We start from the raw sequence: 12,212 nt of genomic DNA on the forward strand, positions 1-12,212 counted from the left end.
AGTTCGATTCCCAATACAAAAATTAAATTAAATTAAGTTATAATTTTAGATTATAATTTGAGTGTCATGTTATAGGGTGATATTTCTTATATAAATTATATTAAATTAGTAGCAGCTGGGGATATAGCTCACCGGCGCAACACCTGCCTGGCAAGTGCAAGGCCCTGAGTTCGATTCCCAATACAAAAATTAAATTAAATTAAGTTATAATTTTAGATTATAATTTGAGTGTCATGTTATAGGGTGATATTTCTTATATAAAGTATTTCACCTTCAAGTAAGATAGTTTATACATGTTAGTTTGTTGGGGGGTTTTCTTTTATACTTAATTTCTCTTGTAGTTTTTTAATCTTTAAATTCAGGGGTTTCTCACTAAAAAAAGAAATACATAGTATATTTTAAAGGAATACATATTCTATACTTGCCTTAGAGATATACTGAAATGTGGGAAAAATGAATACCTAAGTAATTTTTTAAAGAAGGGAAAAAGAAAAGCTCTATTCAAGGCAGAATAGTAGTACCATGTCAGAAAAAACAACAGGTTACACATTTATGGCCATCAGAAAACTACAGTAAGCCGCTACAGATTGCTTTCACGGCAAATCAGTATCACCACACACTTATCTATCTGTTGGACAGAAAATGCATATGCTCCCGTTATCTAAGGCAGAAAATACTTGTGGAACTGAAATATCACACTGATGGAAGAAGACAATATTATAGCGAAGGCAGTAAAAATATGGTACTCTACTGGAGCAAAACACTTACAGGTTTTGAATGGAACCATTAGCCAAACAGCCCCAATTCAGACATCTGTCAGAGATTTCTTCCTTCGCATGGGGTAAAAGAAGTCCCAAACAGACTGTCAACCATGTTTTGGAAACAAGCGTGGAATGATACGGGACTGCATAGGTGTCAGGGCCAAAAAGCAGGGACCACAAAACTGGTCCCTTGCTTTATTTTTCTTGGCCCCTCCTGCTGGACCTTTTGCCCTTCTATGTCCTCTGATTACTCAAGGCCTTATCTCCTCACTTACCCTACTAAACATGTCTCCACCCTGAGGCAAATGAGGTAATGTTGTGAACATGCTCTATAAACTGAAAACGTAATACACCATTATTATTATCATCGCCACCATCTCCTCTCCTGAGAGTCACATTTTCTCTGCATTCCGAGGTGAGGTTCTCACTGAACTAAGACAGTCCACTCTGTGGACACACAGGTTATTCCACTTTCTCTTTCTTTCCTTACTTCTACTCACCGTGTCTCTGCTGCTGTCCTTTGCTGCCCCAATCCCGTAAGTACCAGAGGAAAACGACAGGAGTTTGTGTGTTCTGCTGCACAGTGAAAGCACGGGCTGGACATGAAGCTCCCCACCTGCCACACAGCAAGCTAGCAGCCGAGGTCCTCTCAGAACACAGTGTGCCTCAGGTCACAACATGGAGAGTGAGCTCCAGCACTACACGAAGTGGGCAGAGCCAGAAACTTCTGTTCGGGAGCGGTCAGTTCTCCTGGCACTATTCCCACTGGAGATTTCAAAAACCACTTCCGACTCTGCCTTCTCCAACTCAGATCTCCCTCAACACAGCAGGTAGTATGTCATCATCCAGGCTTGTGCTTTTCCAACCTCGGGTCCCCAAACATACTTTTCTCAACATTTAGCCCTCTGGGGCTGAAGGAGGACAGATAGCCACACGAACATTTGAGATGCAAAGTATACACTGACAAACTATACATTTAGTATTACCCAAGACAAACAAAAAAAAATTCACACGTTGGGATGGGGTAGGGTGAAGGCCACGATCAGCCTGGAGGCCGTAAGGATCAGAAGCTTCACTGATATAAAAGAGAGGCTTCGGACTATAAGAGCAGGTACTGTGAAGACCAAACCTATAAAACCACGTCTGCATGCTTCAGAAGGGAACCTCTGAAGGCTACACGGTGATGTTTTACTTGTTATACAAGCAGGGAGTTTATGTAGCTTACAACTCTTCCTTTGATATGGATAAATACATAGTAAGTAGCGCGGGTACACAGACAACAAAGGGAAACACCACGTCTCTAACTGAGTGTGAGAAAGAGCACACAGAGGGAGAGCAATCGCCAACTTTCACACACCCGTGACCCACCTGAAAGAGCCCTCCTTATTCACAGGGCTACAATAGTTACTCACTTAAAGGGAAACAAAGCCATTTTGTAGGGCAAAAGAGTTGAATTCAGAGTGTATAAATCAAATTAAGCCAGTGAACAGGCCACTTTTCCCCTTCTAATACACATCACCACCAGGACTCCACGGCGCCTGCCGTGTCGTCTTCCTTCCCAACCCTTGACCAGAGGACAGCATGGGTACCTGAGTGTGCCAGGGCCAGGAAGGAGAACGGGCGTGCCCAAGGCTCTGCCAAGGCTCTACCCAGCCCTTGGAGAGCCGCCTCGGACGCTGGCATTCAAACCCCGCCCTACCTGAAGAATATATCCTCGGACGTAGTCCCGCAGAGTCCAGCCGAGGCCGTGCAGTATGTGCAGCACCTCCTCTTGCTTCAGCACACTGAAGAGGCGGTCGAGCAGGATCTTCAGTCGCACAGGCACTGCCTGGGTCCCATAGAGCATCAGGCTGCTGATGTCAAACACCACGTTGGACTGCACGATCTCCACTTGGGTGGGATGGTACAGGTGCTGCGTGCTGAGCTTGTCCAAGGCTGCGGTTGTGTCACGAAGGTTTCAAGGATGAGGAGGGAGTAAAGAAAGAGAAAGGACAGAGTCAGAAACTACTGAACTATTGTTGGAACTATTACCGGACATTAGCAGGGCTCATTTCTACAGACAGATCGCAGCGCCACTGATGTTCACGCAAGAGCCTCTCCCTTTCATGTTTCACTCTGGTCCCGCTCTTTCTCTCTGTAATTTAGGGTATATACATTGCAGGCAATAGCAAACACAAAACACAACTTTCAGAAAGAGAATTAATAAAAATGCTTTTAAATGACTGTGGCTAGCTTTAAAAACTTAACTGATTTGCTAATTGAACTACTACAGCTCAACTCACACTACCAGGATCCGTTTCTAACTCAGGCTCAACCAGTATCAAATAATATTTTTTAAATATGATTCACTTGTTAAAACACCTAAGGAGCCTCAGACAGCATGGGTAAAAGGCCTAACTTGGAGGCTGCACTGAGGGTTAGAAACGTAACTCAGATCAGCTAAGGGGAGGCACTGGAAAGTTTAGTTCTCCTTCCATCCCCGCTTGCTTCATGTCACAGCTTTGTCCTCACTGGCGTGTTCTTTAAAGGTTATTTGGGGGGAAAAACAAATTCAAGTTATAATTAGTCACTTCGTAAAAACTCCAACAAGACTGTCAAAAGAAAATGAAAACAAATGACTGAGATCAAAATTTGTGAATTTCCAACTGTTGCAACTATTGTGTCCACGTAGAGAGTGAAGGATGGCTGTTCGGAAAGACTTTAAAGGAAACCCGTTATTTCAACAACTGGGCTCTCTTTCCTCTCGGCCCTGAGCAACAGCACCCTGCCTCGGAACTGAATGCCTCACGGTCAGGTCATAAATTCTGGTTCCCATCTATGTGCGAGTTAACGGGAACCTTGCTGCTCCTTCTGCCTCGGTTTCTCGAACATGAATTAAAGCTTACACTGTCTCAGCTAAGGACTCAAAGACGTGCTGCCCAGATTGGTGAGAGGACGACGGCGCCTAGAACTGCTCAGGAGAACGCAGAGTGCCGCCATTAACTGTCGCAATTCTGCACCTGTGCTAGGCTGAAAGCCAGGTAAGCACGTAAACCTCCAATGTATTCATTTAACCTCCGCGGCAGGCAAATGAACCCGGAAACATCCTGCTGGAATCGTAACCACATTTGAGAGTACCCCAAATTCTTGCAAATTCTAAGCCCCTGCATGGCCTTTCTCAAAACACCCCCAAACAGTACGGGCTATCGTCCACGTGCAGTCTGGGCAAGTCCTACTTTAACATCCTAGTGTTCCTACACAATAATTAAGGGATTTAAAGGTGCGTGCACACAGGTTTTTTAGTATTTTTAATGTATTTTTTCAGGGCTCCTCCTCCACTCTCATTTCCTCCTGACTTGTGGTCACTAGAGAGTTCATGTACTCTTGATAAATTGCTTTCTTATATCCACAGTGTAAAGGCCCTTATCATTTACCCGCTGGCTTCATTCAACACGTTTACTCCCAGGAATACTTTGTCAAAGAGTTCGGGTTTCCTCATACTTCATTTCTTGCAGCTGATTTGTCTGATCTTTCCTATTCTAGTGGTTAAGTCAACTTTGAATAAATAGCTTTAAAAATTAATTTAACGTTTGGGAAAGATAAGGGATTCACAAGCGAAGAGATTGAAGTTTTCTCTCACTCCACAGGGCATTTAGGCTGCAGAAAAAGCAGGAAAGGGGTATTATTATCCTTGTTCTTCAAGTACAGTTTAACTCCGCAGCTTTCCAATGAAATCAGCCAAGCGACTTACAGAATCCAGTGACAAAAGGGGAAAACCGCCTCTCCGAATCTCACTGAACACTTCTTCATAAATTAACATTGCTCTGCCCACAGCAGATGTGACTCTGAGAGGACTGCCCAGAGGGGACGGGATTTCTGTGCAGGTGTCCGGCACTGTGTGCCTCTCCAGTGCACACAGGCGGATGTGTTCAAGTGCTTAGGGGAAACTGCACTTCCCGTCCGCAGACACATACGAAAGGCTGATTGCTTTAGAAGGTGGGAAGCACAAAACCGGAGTCACAGGTACAGAAAAAGAAGGGAAGCTGATCGAACAAGTGTTCGGTGAAACAGGTAAGGCAGAAATAGTCTCCTTTAAACACTTTTTGGAACACTAGAGAGTAGCATTATGAAGAAACTACCTGTCTCTCCTTCCTAAGCATGCCAATGTCAAGAAGCAGAAGACTGTGACAGAACACACGCAGTACACAGCAAGAATCAACAGTCCATTCTCCATGCCCAGTGATCACTATTTCAGGCTTGTGCCTCATATATGCTCTTGCACAGCCACTCACCTGCGCTGTTGCAGCAGGAAGGAGGCACACCAGGAAAGGCTGTGACTAAGGGTGTGTCTTGTGTTTCAATAAAACTTTATCCCAATGGGCATCTGGCCACCTTCAGGCCCTGACATGGAGGATAAAAAACTAGGCTAGATATTTAAATAAAGTCAGTAGCATGGGTAGTGATGAAAAATCCTGGAAAATGAATAATGAAAATGCTCTAACTTAGGCAGCAACTGTCTACATGAGCTATAGATGAGGGTGTAAAAACCAGTTTAACTAGTTTACAGAAATCACTCCTAAATTTCAGCATGAACATCCAATGTCCAGTTTCTTAAATGTATCTAAAGGTTCTGCTTTATATTTACAGGGCCAGATTGAGTCACCCAGTTGTGGCAACTTTTGGAAAAGTATTCTTGGCAGGACAAAAGGTAAGTAATGACTTTTTAGTGTCATAATATCTGCACACTGAGGCTGTACTTCTGCTCAATTTCACATGCTTAGATGTTTGTGGAGGATTCAGGTCTAAAATCTGTATGGTTAGAAATATGACATAAGGCAGTGTGAGGAGGAAAAACAGTATATCCTAGCCCCTGACCACAACTTGTTCAAGAACAGGCAAGTCAGCAATAAAGCTGGACAGTCAGAGTGAATCCAGAATTTGGTAGATCTAGTGGAAATTTCTCTTCTTTTGTCTAAATTTGTAGTCTAACAATGTTTGAGAACATAAATCCTGCAAATTAAGTTGCAAGGTGATTCAAAGGGAACAGTACTAGTACTACTGTTTAATGTGGAAGACTTGGTGGTGCTTCAGGCTGGTACCGTCCCTGAAATTTTCAGTCTTACCTGAGCCCACGAAAACTCCTTTCTCCCATCCTTTCCTCCCACCTTTGTCCCCCACTCCTTGAAGCAGCATCCTGTAGCCTGAAACAAAGAAAGTCCCAACTAGCTGGAGGTGGTGGTGCACGCCTGTAATCCCAGCACTTGGGAGGCTGAGGTAGGACAATCACCTTGAGCTGAAGGCCAGCCTGAGCTATATACATATAGTGAGAAACCGTCTAAATACAACAAGGAAAAGTCCCAACTAATAGAAGTACCTTTGGGGCCACCATGTAATTTTGAAGTTGCTGCCAGTGTTTCCACAAAAGCTATGTTATTTCTAGGCCAAATGCAATTGATAATTTCTGCAATGATTGGAATGAGAAGTACCCTAAACAGTTTCTTATCTTAAAGAAAGAATTTACAAAGAATGATGTCTCCAACAGCAATAATGCAAAATAAAGGTGGTTGGGGGTAGCTAAAGGAAATGACTATTTAAGCGCCAATTTTATGTTAGGTACCATTCTAGGGCTCATAATTATCTTATGTAACCTTTTAATTAACAACACACACACACCCACCTACTCCAAGATCACAGGCTCAGTGGGGTTAGGTAATCAGCCTAAGGTTACTTAAAATTTCAATTGTTTCTAACACATGTTCAGATAAACAATCAATATAAAAATTTCAAGTCTTCAACGTGTTGGAAATCCCTTCTCCCAGCAATCTGGGCTTCGTGCCCACTACTCTGCTGAAGCAAGCATTTCAAAGGTCACCAACACCTGACTTACTGTGAAACGCAATAGCTTTTTTCTTTCATTATTCTCTATGATTTCTCCAAAGCACCTGACCTTCCTGACTACCATTTCTCCTAAAATATTCTCTTCTTCCATTCACGCATAGATTCATTTATTCACCAGCACTAATTAACTTACCAGTGAGGGAGGTACTGTATGTTGGTAAAAACCTACCGTGTCTTATAACCTCTACCTTAAAAGATCAGTGCACGCAGTGTAAATGCTATAAAGTAATTTGATAAAGTACCGTAGCACACGATAGAGAGGACAAGGCTGCAGAAAGGTGTAATTTCATAAGATAACTAGAAGTCAGGTGAAAAAGGAGGACAGAGGTACAGGTAGATGGAACCAAAATAGGGGCTGTCAATCACTGTGCACCAGAATCAGCGGAGGGGCTGTGCAAAGAGACTGCTGCACTACCTTCCCGAGTTTCTGCCTGGGTGGGTCTGAGACGGGGACCAAAACTCCGCATTTCTAAGTAGGCTCCAGAAGACGCTGATGCTGCTGTGCAGGGGCCACACACTTGAGAACCACCGAACTAACAGGTGTGAGAGAACTAAATATCCAAAGAACGTGTAGACACTTGAAGCAAAATACATAGCTGGAGATGAGTCCAAAAAGGTCAGAAAGCAGATCGTCAGGAGCTTTAATCCCAAGGCTTCTACTTTTATTTCTCGTTAATAGGCAATAGAACATACTAAATATTTTATAAGATGAAAAGCTTTTCATTTACACATAAAACTCTAACAAAAGAACAGAAATTTAATTAAAACCATGGTTGCCAGTCTGGGAGACACGATATATATCCAGCAGCAGAAGTAGTCAAAGGTACTCAGTCAACCTCAGTCATGGCGCTACAAAAGAGGAACTGTCCAGAAAAACAAGGGTTAAGTTAGAGAAACTGCGCCCACTCACGTGTCACACTGAAAATCACAGGACGGAGCGAGGAGGCAGGGACGCGGACAGCCAAGCGAAAAGAACAGGACACTTTTGGGAGATGCTTTAAGTAAGTGGACTTCTGTGATAAGCCACACCCTATGCAGAAGGCCTTCCATAGGTATGCTGACACAGGCACTCCATTTCCAGATCCTGTAATGACATGCTTACCGTGAAATGACCCACCTGAGAACAGGCCTGCGTGCATGTGCGGACTATCCATTCTACTTCTCATTTGAAAACTAAACCCTGCATCCTACACAAAATCAGGGTACACTCTGGCTTATCATATATGGTCCACTGTCCCTGGAAGTTTTATTCACACTCTTAATCCACTTAGAGAAGCCTCCTTTATTAAAGGCTCTGCTTCCCCCAGTTACATCTAACTAAGTGCAGCCCGAAGCCCAGGCTTGGGCCTGGGTCAGGATGCTCTCAGTTTGTCAACAGCATGAAATGGGGCAATGGTGACGAATTTCCCTCTTGCTTTACTGTCCGCTGCAATAATGCATCACTCTTTAGACAGCGTCTTGTGGGATCAAAGTAAACTGTCTGATCTAAAAATGCTCCCCCAACCCCCAGTTACTCAAAGGTAAGCAATTCTTTTCAACCATTCTCAATACTCCTTCATCCCTACGAGGGGTCATCCCCTGAGGAAAAACCCCTCTGCGCGCATTAACACATGCATACTCTTTTTAATCCACTTTGAATATATTCCTGGACCTACACAACTTCTAAGATATACAAGATAAAAATCACATGATCTCTTTCAGAAATTATGTTTATCACTTAATAAGGTAATTATAACTTATGTAATCAAATAATGTAAAACTATTTCAGGTATCATTCATCATTTTCATCTTATAAAATTCTGAATATTTCCTACAACCCATTAAAAAGTAACAAACATAACAAGCCAAATGAGAAAAAAATTAATTTTTAGTAATATATGGCTTCCCTCTTTATTAAGTACATACATGTACATGTAAGTCTGACCATGAGATCTAGCAAAAGTACTGTTTTTATATACAACTTATCTAATCTGTTTCTGAAGTTCAATGCTAGATTATGCTACACCCAAGGAAACACATTTATTAATGTAATAGCGTGACTTCTAACAGACTCATTTCATAAATAACTTATTGAAGCTATACATTATAGTATATCATTACTAATTAAGTAATAAAAATAGCATTTCTAGTATAAACTGAATAATTTTATTTGTGCCATATTTCATTCTATAACCTTTTAGTAACTTATCACACATAATGTATTTCACAACTTTCTGACATATGTTTTGTAAATTTTCTTAATTTACAAATTAATAAATTTAAGTTGAAATGTGAATATATAATTTTCTAATGAAAATTAAGTCAGGTTTGTCAGCTTGATTTGACATTGAGAATTGGCTTTGCCATGTAGGTTACACCGTGGAAATTTCTGTCAATAAAGGTAGCTAAATCTATAGCACTAAGACAAAAACATTCAGTTGGAACAATTATAGGAGAAATCTGAATTAATATGTACTTAGTATTTTTATTTTCTCACTCTTTTATACTGGAACAAAATATTTCTAAATTAAAGACCAACAGTGAAATTTATAAATGGTCATTTGATATGTCTTCTTAAAGCCTTTTTCCAGCAATTTGAGAAAGTGAATGACTATAACAGTATTTGGATAACATTTCTTTGCTTTATCAGGGCCAATAATGTACTCAGTGGTATTTGGCAAATAATCTGAAAGGGCTTCTAAGAATGGAAGGATGCTGTGATACCAAGCTCCTAGTGCCATCTACTCAGAAGCAAGTATCTCAGCTGTTACATCTGTAAAAATGGGCAGAAGTGACTGTGTACCTTTTTCTGTCTTGTATTATTTATCCATGGATACAAGAGCCAGTCTGAGAAGAAAAAAAAATTAAAGTCCCATCAATCTCATTGACAAATGCATTTCTAACAAAAACCCACTTTCTGCTTAATAAATTATGAAAACCTGTAATATTTACATTGCTTTGATTCACTGAGATGACTGCAATAAATGAAAATTCTATTCTACATATATAGTTTTCTTAATTTTTATCACAAATATGTATGATAAGCCAATGATGAAGGAATCCCCAGTGATCATTTATAGTAATGCAATCTGGAAGATGAGGATGGACAACAAGAACTAAGCATGAAAAGTAAAGATTTAAAGCAGTAAGTTCAAGTTTTAGAAGCGCTTGCTCTCTTCCTGAGTAAGGACACAGACCCTAGCTACACACTTAAAAGGTTCCCATCCCATTTCGGCCACCTACTTGCTGCACACCACTGCCAGATCACGGGACACATGGGAGTGCTGGGATACTTGTCAATTTTCAAAGTTTTTTAGGTGCAGTGATGATCATAGTTCATCAACCAAAGTAGAAAAGTAAAAAGAGTGTAACTTGAGACCATGCTAAGAAGCAGAGGGAACACATAAACGCTTGGGATAACCACGAGGCAAGACTACAAAATGTTATTTTTGAAACTGGTGAGAAGTCAGCTAAGGGACAGAGAAAACATCAGGTTTACAGGCAAGGTGCACCCCTGCTGCCCCCTGTGATACTCTGCTCCGGGAACCCAACCACCTGGACTCTGCGCAGGTGAGGCCTGACCTACAAGTTTAGCTCCGCCCATGCTCCACCCTCTGGACTTCAAACACGTATTACTTGACTCAGCGCAGGGAAAGGAGAACTAGGAAAAAGCCAAAATTCTTGAAATCATTTTTTGTGTCTGCCATTTTTTCATAGGTACTCACTGAAAAAACTGCTACAAATTGGGGTGAGGGGGGAAGAAAACAGAAAGAGTATCATCCACAATCACACCATCCAAAGGAAATGACCGGCACATGTTGACGTATCTGCATCTGCTTTATTCAATGCGTAATTTTATGTAGGTGACATAATACTATGTTGACACAAGTATTCAATTTACTGGGGTTGTTTTTCTCACTTTATATCATCTTTATTTCCCCTTGCTCTCCTGTATCAAACATTTGTACCACCACAATTTTTCTTGGATCAATGCCTTCTTTCTCATCTAGCTCCTGTCACTAGAGAGCTAGTATTTAGACCTTCGTACCTTCATTACTGCAATGATTCTCACCTGATTTGGTCTTCAGTTTTCTTCGGCCTATCATATCCTAAATAAATCAAGTTAGTCTTCTCAAAATATTGCCTAACATATATCTCTTCTTTGTTCAGAAGTTTCCAGTGCTGCCCCCAGCCCCTCCACATACCCCCGACACACACACACACACACACACACACACACACACTCCCTGAACAGGGTCAGAAGACCTTCCGCAGGCTGATTTACTTTGCAGCCTAACAGGTCTCTAACGTGAGTTCTCTGTTCCAACCAGTTGGCAGTGAGTCGCCAACTGATTTTTCAGCCTTTTAATATTCAGTCGTTCAGTGGGTATTTTCAGGCCCTACACTTACGTCAGTTTTAGAACAAAACAGAAATGATTTGGGCCCACTTACAGTTAATTGACTAGTGAAGGAAACCAACTTTTACCAAATATGCATGAACACACAAATCTCCAAACTGCGCACCTCCACTGCAAACACAATTTACAGGGGAGGAGGCTCAGGGGTTCGGGCAAAGTGAACTCACCCGGGACTCGAGTGACAGCAACGTGAGATCAAGCTGGAGAGAACGGCGGGGTTCCATCTGCACAGCTACGTTTTTCACAATTTCTATTTTCAATTATGTTCCTTCAAGGACTTTCTTCCCTTTTTACTAACCCTGATTATTCTTTCCTTCCTGCTCCAATTCAGATTTTACTTTAGTTTTCCATGAAACCTGGAAACCCTCATCTAAAAGCAAACTTGTCCCAAAGAGATGGTGCTTAGACGTGCCAGTGTAAGTACCAATCACACGCAGCATGTTTACTGGGGTCTATTTTTATCAAAGAGCTTGATTTTTAAGCAGTAACATTATCTGACACATAATCGCTCATGGGGCTCAGTGCTCATAGTTATGAATGGATGATCAGTTGATAGAGAAAAAGGCCGTCGTTCTATTTTCACTGAAAGGGTACAAGTATGATGACCCTATTGTGCCACCCAATTCTGAATTTCACCCAAGTCCTTCTCAACCCTCTCAGGCAGAGCCGTGCAGGTCGGGAGTTTCCATAGTGGGGGTGCTGCTGGCTGGGCAAGAATTCAGATTAAACTGTGAATAATTTATTCCCTTTCCTACCACTTTAAGCATTCTCCAGGTAAAAACAGGATGGAAATCAAGTACTGTGTAACAGTGATCTTAACACCGGAGTGTACAGACTGGATTATATGCAGATCACCCACAATAGTAGCACAGATCACTAGATGTGATCAGTGTGCTAGATTTAACGGTCTCACAGTCGTAGAAAAAGGCACAGGATAGACCTGAGAAGGAGGTCAGAGAAGAGTCACATAGCAAGACTGTAAGGATTGTTATTCTTGGTAAAAAGCTTGGAGAAAAAAAAGGCAAACTGACAAATTAACCCCTTTGCTGTTGTTATTTATGGCGCTGTGGATGAAACCAGGGCCCTCCTACTGCTACACAAGTGCTCTACTGCTAAGCTATGCCTCTGGCCCTTTAACCTCCTTTTAGCATATGCAGAATTTCACTTGGCAAAAATG

At 41.7% G+C, this 12,212-nt stretch overlaps 1 protein-coding gene across 7 annotated transcripts in view; it reads right to left on the reverse strand.

The window, feature by feature from the left end:
- The window catches only part of Bnc2 (basonuclin 2), a 412,238-nt gene that overhangs the window by 137,973 nt on the left and 262,053 nt on the right, over nt 1-12,212 (reverse strand). For all 7 annotated transcript variants that reach the window (XM_013516364.1, XM_005388715.2, XM_005388717.2 and 4 more), the window contains one exon: nt 2,461-2,696. In XM_013516364.1, the coding sequence (XP_013371818.1) occupies nt 2,461-2,696 (236 nt within the window). The remainder of the gene's footprint in view (nt 1-2,460; nt 2,697-12,212) is intronic.

This window comes from Chinchilla lanigera, unplaced genomic scaffold, assembly GCF_000276665.1.
Source record: "Chinchilla lanigera isolate Chin_1 unplaced genomic scaffold, ChiLan1.0 scaffold00033, whole genome shotgun sequence".
Classification (NCBI taxonomy): Eukaryota; Metazoa; Chordata; class Mammalia; order Rodentia; family Chinchillidae; genus Chinchilla; species Chinchilla lanigera.